This window comes from Triturus cristatus, chromosome 4_1, assembly GCF_964204655.1.
Source record: "Triturus cristatus chromosome 4_1, aTriCri1.1, whole genome shotgun sequence".
Taxonomy (NCBI): domain Eukaryota; kingdom Metazoa; phylum Chordata; class Amphibia; order Caudata; family Salamandridae; genus Triturus; species Triturus cristatus.
The window spans coordinates 730,690,673-730,716,086 of NC_140585.1; the positions used below are offsets into that span (position 1 = coordinate 730,690,673).

Sequence of the window (25,414 nt, forward strand, 5' to 3'; positions counted from 1 at the left end):
GAGGTGTCCGACTCGTTTCTGCTGACTAGGGGTACCAGGCAGGGGTGCCCGCTCTCCCCATTGCTATTCGCTATTGCGATCGAACCTCTGGCGTGCCGTATCCGACAATTGCATAAGCAGAGTGCCTTTAAATGTTACCAACGGCAGATTGATGTGTCTCTCTATGCTGATGACTTAACGTTGTATGTGGTGGATCCGCAGGTTAACCTTAATCCGTTGCTCCGAGAATTTTTGGTGTTTGGGCGCCTGTCGGGCATCCAAATAAACTGGAAGAAGTCGCAATTTTTTCCCCTGACGCCTGCAGTGGGCCGCTTTCCTCTGGACTACCCGCTGGACTGGTGTGAGTCGGATCTCAGATATTTGGGGGTCCAGATCTCAAAGGTCCGGGAGGAGACGTTGCGGCTGAATTATAGTACCGCCATAACTAAGCTGGCAGAGGATGTTACTCGCTGGGTGTCTCTGCCGCTTACCATGGCGGGCAGGGCCTCGCTGATCAAGATGGTGGTATTACCTCGCTTTTTATATTTTTTCCAGAACATCCCGTACTATCCGGGTGCGTATTTCTTTAGAACATTGCGTTCCGAATTATTGCGGCTGTTCTGGGCTGGTAAGCAGCCTCGACTGGCATGGTCGATTATAACTCGGCCGTACGATTCTGTCGGGTTTGATGTACCTGATTTTCTGGAGTATTATTTGAGTGCGCAGGCCCACTTTGCTTATCATTGGTTTGCACCTGCGCCATTCCTGCCGCAGCTGGCGGTGGAGGACTGGCTATCCCGACCCCTACCATTGACGGGTATTCTTCAGGGCCCAATCAGCGCACTTGACACGCCATTCACTACGGTGCCATGCACGGTAGATGCGTGGCAGCGTATACTACGTCGTCTGGCGCTTAGCTTTATGTATGCTCCGACGTTGCCGCTAGTTTATCACCCGGACTTGTCGCTGTTGCAGGAAGGAGGGTTCCAGGGGCTGTGCGCTAGAATAAAAATTCGGCATTGGGGCGACCTCTTCGCTAGTGGTCGGTTCAAGACGAAAGAGCAGTTGTTTGGGGGATATCAGCCTACTCCGCTGGATGTCTTTTACTATGTCCGGCTGCGGCAGGGGCTGCGGAAGATATTACCGCGCTTCCCGGAGGAACCCGTCCTAGTGAGGCCTCTACAAGTCCTGCTTACGTCTACGGATGGTAGGCATTTAGTCTCTCAACTATACAGCAGTATTCGGGCGCACAGCGGAAGTTTGGACTGTAGGGCACTCCAGCAGTGGAGAATCGAGCTAGGCAGGGACATAACGGAGGAGCAATGGACGTATTGTTGTGAGCTCACCTCCCAGATTTCCTCCAGTAGCCGACTGCGTATTATCCATTACAAGTTCTTACAGAGAATGTATTACACGCCAGTTAAAAAGCTTAGATTTCGACTTTCGGACAATGACAGGTGTGAGAGGTGCCAGGCGGAAGGAGCAGATTTCTTGCACTTGGCGTGGTTGTGTCCGAGAGTGGCAGATTACTGGGTGCAGGTGCATACAGCATTGACGGCTATGTTGGGGGATACGGTGGAGTCAGATCCGCTTATGATGCTGTTGGGCTACACGGTATCGATACCTAAGCTGACTCGCAAATTGGGGAACATTGCACTACTGTTGGCGAAGCGGAGAGTTGCATGCCGGTGGGGCAGAGGGCGCGCACCGAAATTTAAGGAATGGATAGGGGATCTTTTGTACTGCCAGGAGCAGAGTGCTATCTACGCTGAGACGCAACCATTAACTAGCAGAGCTAGGGACATTTGGGACCCGTTTAAAGAGTACTTGGCGGCATATACCGCCTCCGCGGCGGGGGAGACCCAGTTACAGGTGGTTGCTGACTCAGGGGCTGTAAAGGTCAACTAGGGGGGGTCTGATTGTCTGCCCCTCAGGAGTGCGATGCTAGTGGACTGCTGCAGGGGGTGCTGCTCCTGGACACTTGCACCTCCGAATTGCAGGTAGCGCACACAGCAGCTGCGCCTAATGGACATGGTGCTCAGCTCGTTGCCCGGGGTTCATGGTGCATTTTACAGTTTTACTGTTATGTTTGATCAACAGGTATTTGCCGCCGGACCTCCGGGTTGTCGGCCACATGGCTGTGTATAGGATGGTGAAATGTGTGGGGAAATGTTATCTGGAGCCGGCCCGTGAGGTTGTAGGCGTGAGATGTATGACTGTGTCAGGTGATAATAAAGGTTTTGGAACTTAAAAAAAAAAAGATACAACATAATTTTGTCAATTAGTCAGCTTCTAAGAGGCCACAAGCTTTATGTATGTGGGAGGTGATGAATCATGGAATAGCTTACTGTTGAGCTGCTTTGTTAGCAATTGGTTATGGAATCACATACTGTGGATAGTTGAACTAGAGCAGAAGTTCGTAACCTTTTGACTTGTGTGGACTCCCACCTAATCATTACTGGAACCCAGGGACCCCCACTAAATCTTTATTGAATCCATGGACCCCTAGTGAGTAATTACCAGAAGCCTGAGACCCCGTCCTAAGCATTTTTGATGATTTGAATGCCAAAACAATATATAAAATATACAGAAAAAAGAATTTATCAAACAAATACACAACTTTTTATGCATTTTATGTAATCCACAAACAAATTTAAAAAAGCAATATTTTAATTTTAATAGGAGGGTTGGAGCTTTTCTAAATACAGTTGAGGCCATGCATCGTCCATGCTATATTCTCTTTGAAACACTTGCACTGCTCCCACAAATTAACCTGGGGATACTAACTTAATTTTTAGCTTCCAATTTCAGTTTTCTTCACGTTTACATAACGTTTTAAAATATTAAATTGTATATTTTGCTTCTTCTTTCATGTACATTTTATTTATCTCTTAATATTATTTAATTTTCTAAGCAATCATGGACCCCCTGATTAGGCTTCGCAGACCACCAGGGGTCCCCGGACCACAGGTTACGAACCTCTGAGCTAAAGGATACTTATGTAAGTGCATATGACTAGGATGAAATAGTATTCATAGAATTCTACACTTGAGTATAGTTGGGAAGTGAGCTACACTGTGTTCTGCAATCCTTTACTCAAATCCCAAGAAGCATGCATAAATCACTCACGCTTTGAATTTGTCCATATGAAAAGTCTCTTGAGTACAATTAAACGATCTCACATCATTTTAGTTGCTAAGAGGAGCATGTTGTTTTTCACCCCAGTATGGCTAGTCTCTTATAGTGGCTCAAAAACTGTGCATTGCCTTAATCTCCAATCATAGAGAAATAATTGACCACAGTTTCTGTTTCACTGAATAACTCCCCAACAAACAAAATCTACAAGCATTTGATCTGAAGTTAAAGCTTTTACTACATCTTGTGTCATGGTTGCTCAAACGAATTGTGAAAGCCACAAGTTTAGGTTTTTGATATGTCAGAGAGGCATGATTAGAATTTCTCACATGGAATCTCAGGAACATGATGACAGTTATGCTTTATAGCCTGTATGGATTCTTTTGGTTCAGTGCACACCCGTGCATGACTGCATTCCAACACCTTGGTGAATCAAATTAGATCCCTTCTACCTGCCCCAACCTTCATGACTGCTGTCCAGTGAAAGTCACAAACACTAGTGAAGGGGATTTGAGGCAGTGTTAGTACAGAAAGAGGATTTTGGGGGATTGTCTTAACTTCAGACTGCCAGTTGTTCTCACAGCTATATCTACATTTATTTTGTCAGAGACGCATACCCTTAAAAAAACTATATAACTTTTAACATTGCATGCATTTGGCATTGTTTCTAATTGCACCTACTAATGAAACCGACCTTCACTTGTGTGACCTATTGAATAGTAGTTTTGCTACATGTAGACTGATCAAACCAGTCTTATGACCAGTGTCCTGTCGGAACAACCTTTCACCATGAATACATCTTGGCCTGTAACTATGATAGCAATAAATGCAATGAGAGTTTATATCTGTCTTGGGATGTTCCTAATGAATTTAAAAACATGACATATGTAACCCAAGAACGTGTCGCCAAAATTGAGTGCCAAGAGATGGTCATGAAAGCGCCTTCTCTCCGTCCCCTCTTTTGGGGATTCGGTTTGCATGGATACAGTTGTGGAAGGCACAGGTGGTTTCTCATGATCTTTTACATCAACCATTCCATCAGATAAGAAAGGGCCCGTATCCATAATTAATCAAGGCATAGTCCATTGTTTTTATCCCATCTGTGCCATTATGGAAGGAGACCAACATCATGAAAATTATCCTATATGTGGTTCCAGTTGGCACAGCCTAAACTTCTAGACCATGGAATTGGAACACAAGCAACCACTGCAATCTTTGTCCCTGCATAACTCAGTTATGTAGATTTGTAGAGCGATAATGATCCAGAGGTTCTTTTTTTAAAAAAAAACGTTTTATTGATGACAACTTTACACATACAATTATTGCACAATTATAATCATTAAGGAGTATGCCTGCACCGTTACATTCAACCTCTATCCATTGCTCATACATATTTGTACAGAGACCCACTGAACTATATTCATATTCACTCACACTGCATGAGGTCCTGGTCATGCTCCATCCTTGGGGGTTTGCAGAGCCCCCCCCCCCCCAAAGCATTCCATCTTCCCCATAGATCCAGAGGTTCTTGGCATAGGTGGTGGTTGTGGGGATGGGTGTAGGTCCTAGCTCTGTTGGCCACTAGGTGAAGTCCCAGAAGTTCCTGATTATGGTCTTGTGGGTGTTCAGCTGGTCTTCATCCAGTGGGGAATTTTAGTCATGCAGACATTGAACTTGATCCGGGTACTGTGTGTTTTATTCCTTGAGGGAGAGAAAAGGTAGCATGTTTCTGGTGTAGGAGAGGACGTTGATGTAGTGAGAGTGGATGATGCTGGCTAGAGGCATAATGTATGCATTGAATGCGATTGGGCTCAGGGAGGATTGTTGTGGAACTCCGCAGAGGAGGTTGAGGGTGCCAGGCTGACTGACTGGGTCCTTCCAGTTAGGAAGGAGCAGATACATTGGAGTGTGTATCCTTGGATGTCAATGATGTGTAGGCATAGGATGAGGATGGGGTTGGAGACTGTGTCAGATGCTGTGGAGAGGTACAGGAGGATGAGGACCGCCATATCTCCTCTGTCCAGGGTTATGCAGATATTATCCGTCAGTGATTAGGGTAGTTTCCATGCTGTGGGTGGGTCTGAAAGCAGACTGAAGGGTTTTGAGGAGTTGATGGTTGCTGAATTCAGCGAGGTGTCTGTTAATGATTTTCTCTAAGTAATCTGTGGGACTGCTAAGTTCTTGGGGGGGGGGGCCTGGAGGATTAGACAGAGGTTACTCAAGAAGTGCTAGTTATTGAGCCGAGTTCCAGCGTTCCTTGCCCCTGCCCCAGTCCTCAGCCCTACTTAAAGTCGTCTACTGTTGCTGTATTTGTCCTCTTTCTATATTGCACTCATTGTAGAATATTCCTTTTTCTGGGGCTTATGAATTATGTTGTTTTAGACATTGTTAAAATTTCTCCTTGTATATATGGGAACCCTGCCGCTGCAGGGGATTCTTATTTTAAACATTGTTTTTATAATGTTTTATACTTTTATGTTATTTTATATATCGAATAAAGTTATTGACTGACTGATTTTCTCTAAGAAATGGTAGCAGGGATACCGGTCTGTAGTTGGCGAGATTTGAAGGGTCCCCAGAGGGTTTCTTCAGCAATGTAGGACAGTTGCATGTTTCTAAGAGTGTGGCAATGTTGCGGAGGAAGAGGTGGAGGTATTCAGAATGGGTGTGAGCATGGCGCTAATGAGTTGCAGTCCTCTAGAATAGATATAGTGGGGACAGGGGTCCGATAGGGCCTTTGAATGGATGGAGTTCATGGTGGCGGCAGTTACCTCTGGGGTGACGATGGGTCAATTATTTGGCATTGGTTCTTTTGATGAAATTGGGCAGTGTTTGGCGAAGTCTGTCGGGTCTTGTTGCGGGTTGAAGTTGCTGTAAACAACAATGATTTTGTTTCTGAAGAAATTAGTTTGTTGCAGAGGTCCTGTTGGAGTTGAAGGTGTGGTGAGGTGAGGTGAAATATTTGACAATGGCGAAAATGTCTTTACTTCTATTGGTGCTGGCATGGATACGGTCCGGCAGAGTGACACTTTTAGTGGTATAGATCATTTGGTGGTAGCGTCTTAGTGCAGATTTGAACATGTGCCTGTCTGCCTTGTCATGGCATTCTCCATTTGTGCTACACTTGAACTCACTTATTCAGTACAAAATGGGTGGATTGAAATGCTTATGTTACTTTCAATCAGTGAGGGTCAAGAATTTTTCAAACTTAATTCTCCAGTTTTCTCCTCGTGAGTTCTAGAGGAGAATGATCGAATGCTTTGTGTGTCTGAGTCAGAAGCCTCAGTTTGCAATACACAAATTACTGGATTTGCTCTTACATTTAGAAGCCCCCCTCTTCCAAACCTTCCATCTTTTTTAAAAAAAACAGCTAAATCCCTTTGAAGAGCAGTAGGCCCCCTAATCAGACATCAAACCATGCCCAAAACCAAACTACAAATCTGCAGACGATGTTGATTGTTAAAACAAATTGTTGAGTGATTTCAATTAGTTCAAAATTGGTTTGTGTAGGCCTATTGCAAAGGATGGATGGAGGCAAGGGGTGGGAGACAGGTCTAATTTTAGAAAGACAAAATAGCCATGAAAAAAAGAAAGGCATAACATACTGTAAAACTTCTTATTTAAATAAAAAAGTAATAGGGTTCAAGTTGAAACAGCTTAACAAAGAAAAATTAAGCATGGCCCAGGTGGTACTTCACTGTCACAGAAAGGTATGCCCCAAGAACACCCTGCTGATGTGGAAGTAGCGGGGCCTCATCTCACTGCCTTTTTGGTATTCGATTATAGGTACTTCACAGATATCTACCGACCAAATACAGAAAGTGCTTAGTAATGTGAAACTCTGAAGACCTTGACCTCAAAGCGAACAAACTACAACTGAATACCCAACCCCAGGGAAAGTAACGAATAGGGCATGTTAGATGATGTTGCTGCATCCAGTTAAAATATGGAACCTCGCTTTAGGGTGCTGCCTATGTAGAGGCTGCAGAGATTTTAGAGGGCACCAATACTTTAGTTTTATACTTTACATGGCAAGAATTTTCAACACGTTGGCATTTGTATGATGTCAAGTGTTTTTTGCAATAGTGTGCATTTCAGTGCAATCAGTTGTGCAGAGCTACACAGACTGGCTACATTATCCTTGGTGCTATATTCTACCCTTATCTCAGGTTCATGCCATGAATGCGTATTTGCACTCATAGGTAGGGCAAGCATAGGCTGACTATTTATACCAAGATGTAGTAACGATCTGTCCTCGTCCCTCTCCCAACAAAAATGTGTGTAAGTAAAGAGCTTTTTAATGCCCGAGAATGTTATTAATAAAATGTATCAGTAAGAAAAGGAAAGAACCGATTTTTTTTAGCACGAACAGTGGCTCAACTCATGGGCCAGTGACGTGGTTATAGTGGGTCCTTAGCAAGAGGGCATCTGCAGAGTCCCCCCAAATCCACCTCTGAATTTCAAATGCTGGCTTTCCTCCCTATGAACGCCTTTGCTGAACATCTGACAATGCCATCCTGTAGATGCATAAAGTTCATCGTCATTTAAAAATTTCCAAGGCTTAAATTCATTTCTTATAAGAGTTGATGGTGCACCCAACAATTGTAAATGCATGGTTCATGATCCTAAACTCCACTCATAGGTCTGTTAGATCATTTAGCCTTTTCTCACTGGTTTAAATTAGGAGCAGAGGTTGATGCTTCCATTTCAAGGCTGAACAGGGCACCAAATCATCTGTACCTCTGCATAGATTATAAGGAATTTGGATATTTGTTTCTTAGTCTGAGATGTTTGCTCCTTACATGAATTCTGCAGAGTTTAGTAGAACAGGCGTTTCATCTCAGTTCCTCCCACACACACATTTGTTGCCTTGTGGTTTTTAAAAAATAAAGCCCCATGAATAACATAATTCCCATATCTACTTTGAACCACTGCTTTCAGTGTATGTCTTCTTATCATTTAAAATTCCTCCAGTCATTGGCTTTTCTTCCCTCTCTTTACAGTGGTTTTGACAAATTACAGAATTGTTTTATTATTACAATCATGCTGCCAGAAAGATCCCACCTCAAATTACGCTTTTTCTCTTGGAATAATACAGCTTTCATTTTCTGTACTTCAGATAGTTTGTTTTTGGCCAAATCGTGTATGGATGACATATAGCTGAAGACCAACCCATATGGTCCAACAGAACCTTAGCGTCTGCAAAGCGTGGAGCTGGATATTCAGTGTGACTGGCCTGGAGCCAGGTCCACCGCTACTGGAAACCAGTAACCTGTGCTTTAGAGCAAAGGGATGCATCCTGCTCCTCTCTTGACAATGAAGGTCTGTGTGCTTCCTTTGTCTCTCCCATAACTCCCGTGAATTCAGTGGTGTATCTGGATTATTTCCAGTTGTCATCAGTAAAGATCTGCCTACGCAAGCCTGGTCCATACTATGAAGTAGTCTAGAAAATCATTCCCTTGCTTTAAGAAAGGGATCACACACACATGTGCTGTCCTTCTAGCCACGCTTCATCTTTATGTCTCCGGAGTATCTTCTCTACATACTTAATTTATTCATGTATTTACTTTGTATTTACTTTGTATTTACTTTGTATTTACTTTGATAGTATTTGGATATTGCATGCCTCTTTCTATATCTAGTGCACATTTTTCTTTGATGTGTTTTCAGCATACAGCTAGAACTTGATGCTGAAGCTGAAGCCATGCGAGTGTCCCAGCAAGACTTGCTTTCAGGCAGTGAATCAGTCTACACGCCCGATTTCGATGCTGCCTCTGCTGTTATTAACAGGAACCTCATTCAAAAAGCTGGCTACCTTAATATTAGAAGGTAAGAAGGCTATTCGTATCATCATTATCTGGATGAAAGAAATGTGTGTAGTACCTGAACATTTTGATGCTGCGAAGAACAGATCCTTTCAAATGAACATGTAAGGAAACAACCAAAATAAGGGTATGATTATACAATGGTTACTTTTTCCAAGGGTGATGTTCATGTGTCAAACTTATTCTCAAAGGATCAAAGTCTTTCTCAGGAGTAGCACATATCCTATCATCCTAGGTCACGAGAAGGACACTGTAGCTCAGATGAGTACTTGGCCGCAATCTAGTCTAAGAAGGCATGCGTGAGCGCCACGTGTTTCAGATGTATTTCTGTCTTGTTTAGAAGACAATGATAGAGATTACTTATGCATATATTATTTATTTCCATTAGCAAGAGTTGAGTTTGCTTTGAACAGACAATCAGCAATAAGATTGACAAAAAACCATAACACTATTTCAAATCTTAATTAGGTTTCTGTGACACTAATTTTAAGACTGTGGAAAACACCCAATTATTCAAAATACATTGAAAGCATGTTAAAAGCATCTCAAGATGAACTTCGCATGACTGCTGTCTGGGCTGAAAATCAGTTATGTGTTGTGTCTGCCACATAAATCAGACGGCCAAGGGCAGAGCTCCATGACCCTTCTTTCAGTATGTAAAGTACTGTATTGTTTTACCATACCCATACCAATATTCCAGCATACCTGTTAAATGAGCTGACTTGCTTACAATCCTTATCTACAGGTTGCAGATATGGAACTGTATTGCATATTTACTTGTGATCTTCCAGAAGAAGATCAAAGAGAATCTCTGTTCAATTTTATGATGGCTGGGATCCCTAAAAGTAGCTTGCTAAATTATGTGTGATATGTATTTTACAAGTTAAGTACACGTGTGCTTTCTTTGAAGCATCGTGGTTCTGTATGTAGGGCTTATATTCCAACCAAGACAAATTGAGGTTTAGTGAATGACATCTCTGTCAGTGTCTCAAAACAGTATCCTCTCAGTTCAAATCAAATCTTTTTCTACAGTCCATGGCAAAATGTCAGAAACTTCAAAATCTACTGGTTTTGCAAGAAGTTTCTTATGTACCCACCAAGATCCTAAGCATATAATAGTCAAGAGTCATTAAGGTTAAGCTAACTTATGGCAGATGTCACCTCTACCCTCAAGAGCAGCACTAAATAGGAACTTCATTCTAATGCGGAATATAGCCCCTATTCATTCTCTCTTCCGTAAATTCTGAAATACAGGATGTCTGTATTTTTTCCATTTTCCATATGGCTGCACTCTTCCATATCACACAACTCTATCTAGCATAACCCAAGACTTTCAATAGACATCCAGAAAACGCATTTGTTTATACAAAATGCCCCGTACGAGCACACCATAAACCAGAACCCAAAAGAGGCCAGAGTTTGGAAAGAAGACATACTGTTTACACACTCTCCTAGATAGACTAGTTTGACTACATACAATTAATCATGGTCATTTTTTGCCAGAACATGCAAGGGGAAGAATGGCATTCCTCTGTGGAAGTGGAACAGAGTACATTTTTCTGCAGCCCACATTTGAAAGACAAACTAGAATTCATATATTTGGTCATGTGGTGGCTTACATTGCCAGTACAATACCATCTAAACATATTTCCTTTCCTGATGCAGTTTATCAAGTGTAAACTTTCTGTCCTCAGTGTTAACACATCTTTGCCATAAGGAGATAGGGGGTAGCCATTTACTATAATGAGGACAACAGACTGATCAGAGTAACGCCTCTACCATAGTCCTTCAACAGCCTCCACAAACTCTTAGGAACTTGTAACACCCTTGGATGTTTCATTGACCATCCAAAGTGGTGTCTGCAAAATCTCATATCCTTCCATTACTCCACTTGAAGATCCAAACACCCCAGGTTTTGTTAGTCTTTTTTGGTAACTGAAATTATATTTCTGAAACCTGCACACTACCAAAATGCTGCATTCTGAGTGGTAGGTTGACATCTACCCAGGGGATTCAGTCCTAGTACCTGAGGCAAGCCATAAGATTGATACATGATATAACAACAATGGGTTTCAAAAGTGTTCACCCATTGTTGTGATTCTACAAGAGGTAGCGCTCGCTTTCTCATTGTTCTATCTCCTTCCCTGGGGCTGCAGAGACCTGAGTGTGGTGGCAGAAAGGCAGTTGGCAGCCTCACCCCCCCTTGTTCAGCCTATATTGGGCCTCCACAGACCTCAAGGTGCCAGAGAATTCTGGTGGTGCAGTGTCTGCACCATCAGCCTTCTCGCTTCTCCCTTGTCAAGTCTCTGAATATGCACACTGACAGAATAAAACAACCAGCACTGACAAGATGCTCTCAGAGAGCCACTGTCAGCATGGTGCTAGCTCTCCCCCCTCAATGTGAGAGCACAGACTGCAGCTTTCGGAAGTGAGTCGGTGGGAGGGCACAGAGGGTAGTTGGGGTAGGAGGCACGTGGCTGGGTATTTTGTTTTAGATTGGGTTCTGGGCATGTGAGGATTATTTCCAGAGGGTATGGTGTGGATGGCAGGAGGCCAGGTATTTATTTTTTAAGGGGGGGATTTATGTTGAGGGTGGTGAGAAGGGTTGAAGGATGCCAGTTTTTTAGGTTTAAAGAAAAGAATTGAGGTTCCACTATTACCCCACTTGCCCGCATATGTTTTGCAATCATTGGCAAATGAGTTAGGAGCCATATATAACATATATAATTAATGGATAAACTGTGAATTATAGGGATGCTTTGCTCTCGTTTTCTATCTGATGTCACTCCGAACCCTTCTGTGAAAAACATCCCCATTATTCACAGTTCTTCATCTCGAATTCGACATAAGTATCCAAGAGGGAGGGCACTGCCAAGTAGGTATTGACTATGGTATAAGAGGGCTCTCAGCTTTACCTCGTGCTACCATTCTACTGGAATACACATTTCACAATTAACTGAGAAAACAAACAATAGTACTGTTGGGTGGCCGAACAACTGACCAATGAAAAAGTGCCACTCACTGTGCTTGCATCCAGGAACAATTAAATAATGATTGTTTTAATAGGCTGATACTTAATTCTTCTGGAAGCATGCCCGTCATAGATTGATTTCTATCCTATGTGGTACTACAGAATTTATTGGTTTGTATTTTTCAGTAAAACAGGCCTGGTGACCACATCCTGGGAGCGATTGTATTTCTTCACACAAGGGGGCAATTTGATGTGTCAGCCACGTGGTGCGGTGGCAGGTGGTTTGATTCTGGATCTGGACAACTGTTCAGTTATGGCAGTGGACTGTGAGGACCGGCGCTACTGTTTTCAAATCACCTCTCCAACAGGCAAATCGTATGGCTTCTATCATTTTTTTATTTGAAAGATGTATTCATTTAGAAATGTTCTGTTACAGGTCTCATAGTTGCTGCCAGTTGCTATTCTAAATATCTGAGCTTTAGTTGAAGCAAACCTACCATTTTGTCAGCCTAGATCATCAGTGATGCTAGCACTTTACAGCCAAAACACAGATGCAAAGAAAAACTATGAGTGTTACACTCTACTTAAGTGGGTGGGCTTTGTTTCTGATTTTAAACACATAATTTACATGTTCTTAATTGATAGTTTTTATACATAAGGTTGCTGAAATTATAGCATATACCTATTTGATCTATATTTCTCTATTTAATCATCATTCTAGGCTCTCCTTCATATTTCATCTTGTGGTATTTCACTGCTTGTCCCCTTGCAATCAAGAAGCGTTTTTTAGTCCTTCAAACTGTTTAGGAGAAATATATTTCTCCTGGCCAGGTTTAGTTTAACGAGTAGAACTCTAATCCTGCAGTTAACAAATTACAAGAGAAATAAACACATTCTAACCCCCAACTGGAAAATAGTCAGCAGAATGGATTTTATTAATGGACAAACGCAAAGGTCGGTGATGCATAGTTTAGCATCAAGCGCCACCTTCATCGTTGTTGAGTGTATGCCTTTACATTGTAGAGCACCATTCAGAAATATTGAAACTGGCACCACTTTCAAAGTAGTGGTGACAATGTGCACTTGAGGAAAAAGTTAGATGCATAAGAGGAAGAGTTATAGAGCTGAGTCACTCAATGTAAATAAACCCCTTTCACAACATATACCTATTTTTTATTATTTAACTCTCCTTATGTGGATCAATCGTTAGTTGTTGTCAACATCAAGCCAGATGCCCAGCCATTCCAAGGACAGCTGTGTCATCCTAAATTTACGGGTCCAGGCCACCTAGTTGCAAGCCTGTCACGATTTCCATGATAACTGAAACTTGGAAAAAAAGGAACAAAAAAAATCCAAAATGATTCTAGAAAATCATCCACATCTACTGTTAAAAAAAAGCAGAATGGATCTCCCTTCCTTAAGAAATATAGATCACTCTACTTTTGTCTATAATCTGTCTCTGTGTCTTTTGGCCTAAAAGACCATAAACACTGGGCTTATGGACCTTCAAGTTGTGAATCCCAGTTTTAGACCTGCAGTACCTTCTCATTTGCATTTTATTTCCTTCAGACTCAATCCATCCAATCTTTAAACGGTTTTGAAGTACAACCATAAACGCCCACATAACAAATCTGTAGTGTACAAAAATACCTCATCATAATAACATTACGTCTTGCATATAACACTAACAATAAATGCAGAATATAGCATGATTCGTTAAAACATTTCAAAGCTCATCAGAAATAAAGTGTACAAAATATCAAAATATAAAAGTATACAAAAATTTAAAAACTAAAATAACTGCCAGTAAATGATGAATATCACATGGTTCATAAGACATTTCAAAATTCATTGTCAATAAAATGCAGAAAGCTAGCAATATAAAACTACAGTACCAGGATGTAAGACCAGCCAACTCACTGTAAAGTGCTAATGCAATTTAGTACATTTAAACCATTCCCAAAGGGTCTTTAAGTACTGATGCAAATGAATTTGTTTAAATGCGTCTGATTGAAACTTAGTGTCTACAAATGTGATTCCATACTAAGTTGACCCCATAACTTTCATATAGACTTGGAGTTATAAAAACCAGACAGGTTTACTACTAGACTCTATAAAACAAAAACCTCTAACTAGGGTCCACTATGTTAATATCAAACAAAGTGGTAAACCTACTAATACGTGACTTTCAGAGATAAATAATGTGGCTTTAAAATCCACAAGTCTTTCGTCATTATATTAATACCTTTATGTAATTGAAACATTATGGCTACACTTTCAAATAGAACTGCATTCAGCATCCTCATAGACAATTAGTACTGCCATGAAAAGTCATGGATATTTAAAAGCATGAGTACAGTATTCAATAATCCTTGTAGAAAGACATGTACATAAATTTCCCTAGTGAACAATAATAACACAAAATCCAATTGTTATACTCCAAGCTTTTCACTGTTGGTTTGTTCTGTATTCTTTATATTGACACTTCCAGTACAGGTCAGCCAACATTTGTTTCGCGTGTAAATGCTGTGATGGCTCCTTGATACAAGATATTGTTTTTACTTTCTTGTAGATATCAGATTGTGGTTGTATATAATTCTATGTGGATTGGAACATGAACTGGAACTGGGAACTATGATCTATTTGTCTTTTTATTCTGAAGTAAGTCAATTGCTGACAGTAGCGTTTCCCGCGTTCTTATGGTTGCACCTTCGGCTTTACAGTGAATTTTCCTTACTATTCCAGAAACTTGAATTTAAATAAATAGGCCAAGGATACTGCATATGTACAGTTGGATTCATGATTAATACTCGTTATTGACTTTGAAGTGAGTGAACCATTACATTGCAGCATTTACAGGTGCTCTCTTTGGGCCTCAATGGTCTTACCTTTATTTATATTTATAGCGGATTTCCTTTCATTCTCATAGTCTCAGAAACTTGGACTAGCATATTCCTTCAGCTGTTATACCCGGACGTTCATGGTGTTTTTCTGCAACACTCAAAACCATTAGGATCCGAGATCTAGAATTGCTGGGTATATAATTATACTATTTATACTGCAACAATGGGGCGGATGCACCTTGATATCTCGGCCACTTCTTTGGTGAAAGCGTATTTCTGTGATTACTGAAATCTTTTTAGAAATCCATGTCACTTGGTGTCAAATCTTGGGCTACAGGTCTACATATGCTTTTTCTCTTTAATCTATATTTATTTTTACCTTCCTGTGACCAAACTTTATTTGTAAATACTAAGAATATCTATACTTTAGCCACCATTTGTGTATCGACACCAAATAATACAAAGAATACATCTATTGTACTTATATTCTAGCCTTAAAAAATTATTTTAAGACGAAACACGTGGAGGCTGACCTGTGTTGGAAGTGTCAATATACAGAATAAACCAACAGTGAAAAGCTTGGAGTATAACAATTGGATTTTGTGTTGTTATTGTTCACTAGGGAAATTTATGTACATGTCTTTCTACAAGGATTATTGAATATGACACTCAGCTAGTTGTGACCCTTGAACAGAAGGAATCTGGAAGGGCTTCCGATTTCAAAACTTGCCTGGGGGAGCTTATGGACTGGATGAGACTGAGTTGCCTCCAGTTAAATGCAGGGAAGATAGAGGTGATGGTGGTTGGAAACAGCCCTCTCTCTGGTCGCAGCATTGGTGGCCAGAAGCACTAGGACCTAGTCCAGTACCGAAAGCCAAGCTGAAAAATTTGGGAGTGTGGTTCAACGAAAATCTTTCCTTCTCTGTGGAAATATCTGTTGTGGCCGGTACTTGTTCTGGCATTTTAAAGATGCTATGTAAGATTCTGGACCTCCTCCCCCTGGATGCTAAAAGAACTATTGTACAGGCTCTGGTCACATCTCGCCTTGGCTATTGCAATGTCCTGTATCTAGGGGTGACTGCAAAAAATCTTAACATCTTGCAGAAAGTCTAAAATGCCGCGGCCTGGCTTATCCTGAATATACCTAGGAGGGATTTGGTGGGAGAAGCTTTGAAGGAACTGCATTGGCTCCCTCTCCGGGCCAGGATCACCTTTAAGGCCCTTTGCTTTAGTCATAGGATTCTTAGGAAAAGGGGGCCGCGTTTTCTTCTCCCCCTCCTGACGGCCTACCAGCCTGCTCGTAATCTGAGATTGTTGGGCAGTGCTAGATTGATTGTGCCCAGGGTGCGGAAGGCGCGGGCTGGTGGGAGATCCTTTGGTTTCCTGGCAGCCAAGGCATGGAATGAGCTCCCTGTGGATCTGAGGACATCTGAGTCAGAGTCTCTGTTCCGCAAGAAACTGAAAACCTGGCTTTTCCGTTACCCCCCGGGAGGGCTAAAGTAGCAGGGTGCCATCTCTGTGTGGATGTCCGCGCTGGATGGTGGTTAGCTTGGGAGGGTCGCTGGGGTTCATCTATGTCCTAGCGCAGGGCCACTCCGGTTGGAGCAACCATTGCGCTTTATATGCTTCCTAATAATAATATTGTACTCATGCTTATAAATATCCATGATTTTTCATGGCTGTAGTAATTGTTTATGAAGTTGCTGAATGCAGTTTATTTATTTAAGAGTTTTATATAGCGCTAGCCAGACCCGAAGGTATCAGAGCACTTTACATTTATCGTGATGCAATTGGTTATACAGTATTACAATAAACAGCATTCTCTAGTGTCGAATCTTGTTCAGGCCTGAATGCGGTACTAGGAGCGAGTCAAAAGGCAGGCGATGAAAAGCCTTCTTATTGAAGTGTCTATGTTCTACGCTGGGCAGGATTCCTTTGGTAGAGGAGCTCTGTCACTTTGTGAGGCAGCTCTCCATTCAGATGAGATGGGTTGAGGAAGAGGTCATTGAGCTGACTTTTGAAGTTTAAGAAGGAGGGATTAGTCCTGATATGGACTGGGATGGAGTTCCAAATTTTAGGCGCATTTCCAGAGAAGGAGCGAGATAAGGTTTTTTGTTTGTGAGTTTTCAGGGGAATGAGAAGAGTGTTGGTGCTCCTGAGATTTTGCGTTGTAATAGTTTCGTTGTAATGGTAGTGCGTTGTAAAAGTTGCGTTGTAAAGGTTGTTCCCCGTTGCCTGGCTGAAGGTAGAGGAGATGGTAGTATACCGTTTTGTTGTCCTTTGTCTTAATGGTGAAGGATAGATATTCAACTGTATTGTAGGAGATGGAGTCAATTTCGGTTATGGAGATGTTGCTCTTGTGGATGATTGCAAAACCCCAGCCACGATGGTTCTTTCTGTCTTTGTTTATGATTGAAAACACGGGGGCACAAGCATGGTAATGATTGGTAAGGAGGATTCATTCAACCAAGTTTCTGTGATGAATGCAATATCGATGTTGTGGGTTACTATTTGAATGCGCATTGGTTTCACATTAGGTATCTAATGGACAATAGTCTCCTATGGTTGTAGGGTGTCAGAACTGCGAAAGCACCTCTATATTTCAATTAGTCTGGGAATGTTTCTCACTAAGTGATTCATAAAAAGTCAGCTTGTGAGGTGAGGTAATTTGCCCATTAGGGTCCACTACTACCACATACAGTCATGGAACATTATGGCTACACTACCTGGCCACTGCCCCACAGTGGGGTGCTAATTCCAAGGTTTTAATAAATTTAGGCTGTTGCGGAACCATATATGATCCCATAGGGAGAGGTTTAATACATATAATCAAGATGTGTCTTCATAGGAATGGCTTTTTATATAAAGGAAGCAACTCTGAAATGTGTGCTTGGATCCTCCAGCTAACGTAAATCTAAATAGGCTTCATTGTAGTGCCTGATATTGTTGGCTAAAAACATAGGTTTTAGGTAAAATTTCCTAATTTCAGTGTAGAAACTACAAAATAAAATTAAGTGCATTGTGCCTCGAATCAATCTTGCTTCACATGGACATTTTACAGCTGCAGCTACTTATTGTTTCATTTTCGGAAAGGATGCCACTACATGAGCTGTACCCAGTAGTAAATGTGTCAGGCAAAATGATGTTCGATATAATTATAAGACACCTCTGCAAGCCCTCATTTTGTGCCACAGAAAGCTAACTTCAAACTGATGGTCTAATGTCTTTGGCACATCCAGGATCAACATTTTTCTTGAAGTAAAATATTTATTTCTCTCTTGCTAAAATATGTTATACATTCTGGTTTATCTAACAATGGAGGATGATTAAACTTGGCCATCTCTCTGGAGGTATACAGGAGCCACAGGATTCTCAGTGTGTTGTCTAATCCTAAACAAACGCTTATAATTGCTTTTGTGAACTTGGTCTCCTCTTTACCCTCAGATAGAGTGCCACAACTAGACGAGTTGTATCACTAATAGGTCTTGCAAATGTTGCCTACCCAATTCCCTGTGTGCTATATAGGCTACTGTAGATTGTGGTAGGCCAAGTAATAGCAGAAGAAAGATTGATTCTGTAAAATCTCAAACCCATATTATTATTTGCAGGCCATTTGCAGTTCTTGACAACAGCGATCTCAGCATAAAGAGGAAAGGGACTGCCCATTCTTCCACTTGTGTGGAGTCAGTGGCCACATCTTGAAGCAAACTATCCACGCCATTTATAAATAAAGAAAACAAAAATAGCGCTAGCACGCAGCCCTGCCTAACTCCTCGTCGTATTTTGAACAATGTAGAGCACTTCCTATTTGGCCCATTGCGCACCCTAGTTGATAAATTCCTATATAACTGCAATAATATTGGCACTGTTTCTAACGGTGCACCCATAGAAGACATGGTTTGCCACAACATTGAATGACTCACCAAATCAAAAGTGCTGGACGGGTCATGTCATCAAAACATAAATATATATAGCCGGTCGTAGCCCTCGTATGTTTCCCCTATAAGAAGATACAAGTTAACACACTGCTCTACCATCCCAGACCCCTGCTGAACCTTTTTTGTGACTCTGTGAGGACCCTATTGACCTCAGCCCAGTGTTTTAATCTTTCCAAGATCACTCTACCCAGGATCTTGGTGGAAGAGTCCACAACGGAACTGTGGCAGAACCATTTAGGATCACTTTTAGCTTCTCTTTTAAAAATCAGAATAACAAGTGACTCTACCCAGGTTATCAGACTATATCCACGTACAGCTGCATTCAGTACTTGAGTCAGAATAGGAAACCAACAATCCAGCAGGTGTTTATACATATCACCCTGTACTCCATCCGGTCCTGCTGCTTTGCCACTAGCACTTTAAACAACCCCCCCTACAACTTTGTCTAGAGCGATCATTAATGACTGATTCCCACTAACAACTGGACATATTTGGATTGAGTCCCTATCTGAGTGGTCTAAATTATGTGATGGACTAAAGATGCTAAAAAAATTGGTCCACTTACACTTGAATTGGTACATTTGAGTCTAAATCAAATTGATTGGGAAGGTTGCTGTACCTTCTTTTAAAGGTAGGGGATCGAACACAACTGTTAATTATATCTTTATTAACTCTGCCCTGGAAGCCTAAGTTAAAGATTATACGGCTGTGTGGTCACAGTTTAGTGATCACAATCCCATACATCTGATTTTGGCTGGAGGAATAGGGCGCAATCTTGAGTCAAATAGACGTGCCTCTAATCTAACTATTACATTAAAAGATCAGGGTCGTAGACTTAAAGGGTGTAAGGTCATTCCTGAGGAGTTCTGTAATGAGCTAGTTGCTAAAGTGGGATTGGAGATAGAGCTCTGCCTTGATTCTAGGACAAGGGATAACAAGACCCTCACGGCTTACGCTGAAATATGCGAACAAGTGGTTGGAGCTCTAACATTTACTTGTAAGGTGAGAGATGGTTTGACCATAAGTGCACCAAAGCTCACCAGAAGTTGATGGTTGCTTTGAAACATAAACCACAAGATAAACCCCTTATTGCCACTCTCCGGAAAAATTATAAATTAGCGGTACATACTCATAAATTAGAAATCAAAGAGGGGCCCTGGAACGAGTTACTTTCCGTTGATGTAGTAATTAAGAATAGTGCCAAGTTTTGGAACGTTGTTAATAAACCGTTCTATTGAACTGTAATATTCCCGAAGAGGAGTGACTTAACCATTTCAAACATATATATGGAGATCAAGGGGATAATGGACCCCAAAACACACCATATGTTGTGGAGAATTATACTTTAGTGTTTACTGCTAAGGAAGTAGCGGCAGCCATTGACCAGATGTCAAGTAATAAAGCACTTGGTCCGGATGGTGTCCCCTGCGGATCTTTTTAAAACTAATGTATCATTATGGTCTAATTTATTTGCAAATGTCTTTTCTTTGGCCTGTACGTTTACCCTGCCAGTCCCAGTCAGTTATTGTTCCGGTCTTCAAAAAGGGAAATAGAGGAGACCCTCGATGTTTTAGGCCTATCTCACTGATTGATTCTGCAGTGAAAGTTCTAGGAAGAGTTCTCAAGGGTAAACTCACTGATTGGTTAAACAACTCTAACATCCTCTCAAACTTAGAGTATGGGTTTAGGAAAGGGAGAGAAACTATGGACCAGTGTTTAAATTTATTTCTACTGGCCGGGAAATGTACGATTGCGAAGAAAGGTTCACTCCATCTGGCTTTTATGGACCTCTCTTCTGCCTTTGATCGAGTAAACAGATCAAAACTATGGCACCTGTTATTAGAACTTGGTCTGGATAGGGATATCGTAGATTTTCTAGCAGATTTACACAAGGATCTTACAGCCACAGTGAGATTTAACCAAAAAGGCAACCTTACAAGAGGCATCCGTATTGTTAAAGGTGTAAGACAGGGATGCATTTTAGCACCACTTCTATTCACTCTATATATTAATAATCTGAATTCAGTTTTAATGGGGGTGAGAGCGGCTAATTCCAGCTCTCCTATACGCGGATGATGCCGCCTTGATAGCTAGAACTACAATCGGCCTACAGCATCTTTTAATTACCTTTGCCGATTTTATGAAGTCATTAGATCTTGATGTTAATTTTTCGAAGTCTCACACTATGATTTTAGGGCTTAAGCCTAGGAAACCAAAGACTCTTTTCTGTGAAAACAATGTAATATCACGGGTGAATTAGTTCACATATTAGGGGTTTTATTTGATGAAAGGGGTACGTGTATACCACAAATGAAAGCTAAAAGAAATGTAATGGCTAGATCCACCTTAGCTGTCCTTGACTTTGCCCGTAGATTGGGGGCAACGCCAATGCAAGCAATGTTAAACATATATAGGGCCAAATGTATCACCATAGCATGTTATGGATCTGACCTATGGGGATACAGAGAAGCTAGGCACATCCAAATAGTTGAAAATAAATTCCTTAGAAACGTATCTGTCCCACAGTCAACATCTTCTTTTATAATCCACCAAGAAACTGGGTTAGGTTTGTGGCTGATCTAATCAGCATGGCACCTTTATTGAAGTGGATAGGCATTTGGACAAACCTGGAGTTAGAGAGAGTTAGAGATGAATTGTATTATTATTCGCGATTGTTTAGCGCTTGATCATGCAAGCAGTATCCCCTGGCTGAGTTACCCAAAAAAGCTTTCTGCTTATCTAGGAAGACCAGAGCTGTTTAACTCCCCAGAAAAAAATTATAAAGGCAGATTTGACTTGGGCTAAAAATATGTTTTTGCAGGTTTCACAGATAGATAGGGAGGCAAGGGAATTAAAAAAACCATTGGTGCGGACACACCAACTGTTATCCACCTCAACTACCATGGAACTCTATTTAAATATAGTTACAAATCAGCACCATCATTTCCTTTTAGTAAGATTTTGTTTGAATCAATTACATCTACTTCTTGCAGAACCAAAGGGATGGAAAAAGATTAAGGAGCTGTTGTACGTGTGATAATTTTTCGACTCTGGACTCATTGCACTTTGTTTTATTCTGCGAGCACTTTATCCATATCCGAAATCGGTTCGTTTTACCTATGTTAAGGGGCAACGGATTTCTACAAGCTAGATCTGCTTTTATGTATCTACAGATGCTGACTAATGTTTGGGAAGTTTTTAATATTGCTAGTTTTCTGACAGCAGCAGTCAGAATAAAGAAAAAAAGAGGGATTACTATGAATTAGATCATTTTTAACCATGATAAATTTTAACTTTTATAATATGACTTGTCTTTTATATGATCACAATATATTTTCCTTGTATCCTGATGGTGTTTGTGCAATTGTAATATTTAATGTGTTTTTTGTAGCATGTTTTTATGGTTTTAAATACCCGAATAAAGTGAATTTGACTGACTGAGTCTAAATCAGGAGCTGTGTTGTATTTCAAAAAAGGGTTAATCGTCTGCCAGAATAAAACACAATTATTTGTTGCTGCAGCGTCTTCAAACTTAGACCAGACCTTATCTTGTAGCACTTTTTTCCTGGCAGCCAGGCCTCCTTGCATCATATCCTAAGGATTGTGACCAGGGTATGGTCTCCTGGGGATCCGTTTAGGGCTAGGGAAGCTTTTTTAATGTCCATGAGCAAGAATAGTCAAACCAGTCCAACTGGGCCATCTTACTATGTCTGACACCATGTGAAAGTAGGGCATTAATGGAGTTTGTAATGTTCCCAGAAGCTATTTGAATGTCCCTATGATTAGCTGTCTCAGATAAACAAGACTCAAGGTTCTGCTTATTAGTATAAATTATTCTTTTGGTGAAGTGACTAGGTTCAATACCAGTCCATTTAAGTTGTGACCCATTTGATCTTGTTACGTCAATGCTACTTATGATGTTATAATCAATATGCGAGCTAGTTTTGAGCCATAGAGTGCCAATCAGTGGGTTACGATCACGAACAGAGTTAGGTTTCAATACAAGATTTACCAGGTCAGAAATGCCATTTGTTGATAGTATAATGTGATCAATAGTAGGTTTTGCTTCCTGCCAATAAACATATGATGTAAACTTGGCATTACTTTTGTCTTCCAAAAGTGTTAGATTATATTTGAATAATATACTATTCAAAGCATTTAGGAATATTAAAATCTCCAATCCAGAGGAGTGTGTATCAAGTCATCTTTGGAAAAATAAATGAAATCAGATCATCCTCCAGTTTGGCGATTGGCACACTAGGAAATCGAAGATAATGCTACAGAAACTAACAATAATGAAGTTATACAATTCTTGAAAGATAGGAGAACAAATTGGTAATGTAGGGAACCCATAAATGTCTTATTGTTATCCACTAACAGCACTGTAGGAAAAAAAAATTCTAAGCCGCACTCTAGCCATTTCAGAACTGGAAGGAGTCTCTGCAGTAACCACTGACAAGAATCCCTCAATATGAATGTCATCCACAGCCCAAAATTCATGTATGTACATTATCGGAGCAGATGTAACTAAACTATGCCCATCTGTGGATGAAAATTAACTCCTGAGTCCAGCCACATTACATGAAATAATTTGTATATAGCTAGCAGTATGGGACAAGTTATCGTATTCATGAATAGAAATATTATTTATTCCATTAAAATGTTGGCTAACAAAATTGCTGGTGATGTAATGTGTTGATTAATGGAACTTAATAGAAGAGGAACAGGATAATCTGGGAAGTCCCTTAAATAATCGGTCAGATTTTGTTTTGTAAAATTAGCAGCAGAATCCATAGGCACATTTTGAGTCTTCATTGTTGGAGCCAGATGATACTGGGCAATTGTAGGTTGGGTAAGAGACCCATGTCAACTTTGCCACAGGAATACTACTCTGGAGATTGGTGGCGGGATTAATTATGCAGATCAAATCCTCCATACTTTTCCGTATGGGTGGAGTGTCGTGAACAAGCAAGCTGATCCAAGGATTGCCGGTCTTTATCAGAAAGGCTAGATAATATGCATGGTGATTTTTAGTTGGGATTGGGGCAAAGGGATAATGTGTGCTTGGGAATTGACAGACAATCCGGAGATGCCTGTAGAAATAGACTAATGGGAATAACTTAATGGAAACCTGTGGGACACTCTTCAAAGCCCCCACACCCGATTTTACCCTATCCCCAGAATTAGAGGCCATGGCATCACCTGACACTTCCCCAGTCAACAGCCAACAGATGAACAGCTGCTTAAATGTGTTTCAGGGGCAGGATGCATGAATACCTTATACAACAGCAATTTCTGTTCTATAGCTCCAAAGCGTTCATGAATTGGTGACAAGAGTGTCTTCACAGCACCAACAAATCTGTCCATAAATGTATCTATAAACTTGGCAGAGACTTTATCATCGCCATCAAAGAATTGAGATACCTCCGGGGAGCAGAGTTAACAGAAGCTTGCTGATGTGAGTTAAACTTAGAAGCAGTAGATTTTGCACTTGAACTCAAGCTTTTTTCAGGCTTTCCTCACATTTTCCTCACTCACAGCGTCTACCTCTAATGTCCCCAGCCTATAGTGACCCATAATATCCCCTAAAACCTGATAGCACAAAGGTAAAACAAAGGGGGAAAAAAGCAAATTCAAATCCATATCTGTTAGAAATGGGGGTCTCTAGTTGGCAGAGGCAGGTACATTTGTCCTAATAGGGACCCTTGCTTCTAGACAGAGTAAGTGGGATACACACTTTAGATAACCTCTGCTCACCCCCTGGGTAGCTTGACATGAGCAGACAGGCTTATCTCAAAGAACATTTGTAAAGTACTTGTACTCAAAACACACAGTAATACAGTGATAACAACACAAATGGGCCCACGTCAGTTTAGAAAAATAAGGTATCTTTATCTAAACCAAACAAGACCTAAACAACTAAAATCCAACATACATGTAATAAGAATATGACTTTTCAAAGGTTTCAAGTAGCTGGGACTATAGAAAACTATGGATGCATGATTCTACACAAAGTACCTGTAGATGCATCAACAATTCACAAGGCCAAACAGCCGCAGAGATGTTAAATGTTGAGAAACAAAGAGATGCGTATCTTCCTGAGACCTTGGGGAGGCGATGCAACAGTTCTACTGCACCCAGAAAAAGTGATGCATCGAATCCAGTCTGTAGGGGAAAGTGATGCGTCAACTCCAAGACGGTTCTGGTCCGTGGGTGATGCATCGGGAAAACTTGCCACACAGTTGCGATGTGTGTAAATCTGGGACACGTCGGCGATCGCTGCGGCAGTGACAAGCGGTGGCGGTGTGGTATTCTTCAGCCGCGATCCGACAATGCGTCAGTTCTTGCAGCTGCGACAGGTGATGCGTCAGCGGCGCACCAATTTGTGAAGATTATTCTCGCACGGCAGTGTTGCGTCAGGAAAGAAGAGCAATGCATTGATTTCTTCAAGGTTCTTCAAGCTCCCAACTGCAGGAACAACCACCAGAGGCACCACATTTGAAATAGTTCAAAAGGGGCTGGGGACAAAGTCTTGTGCCCCTGAGACTTCAGAACAGGAGGCCAGCACACACAGGCCCATGGAGATCTTCAAGCAGATTCACAGCAAAGTTCCAGTCTTTGTCCCTTCCTTGGCAGATACAACAACTGCAAGACAACCCCACACAGCCAAGTGCAGTACTCCTCCTCACAGCTCTGCAGCTCTTCTCCTTGGCAAAGGTTCCT

General features: G+C 41.3%; 1 protein-coding gene across 3 annotated transcripts in view; it reads left to right on the forward strand.

Annotated features, from left to right (window-relative positions):
* Window positions 1-25,414, forward strand: part of APPL2 (adaptor protein, phosphotyrosine interacting with PH domain and leucine zipper 2) — a 668,813-nt gene that overhangs the window by 486,028 nt on the left and 157,371 nt on the right. For all 3 annotated transcript variants that reach the window (XM_085653220.1, XM_085653222.1, XM_085653221.1), the window contains exons 10-11: window positions 8,785-8,943; window positions 12,097-12,285. In XM_085653220.1, the coding sequence (XP_085509346.1) occupies window positions 8,785-8,943; window positions 12,097-12,285 (348 nt within the window). The remainder of the gene's footprint in view (window positions 1-8,784; window positions 8,944-12,096; window positions 12,286-25,414) is intronic.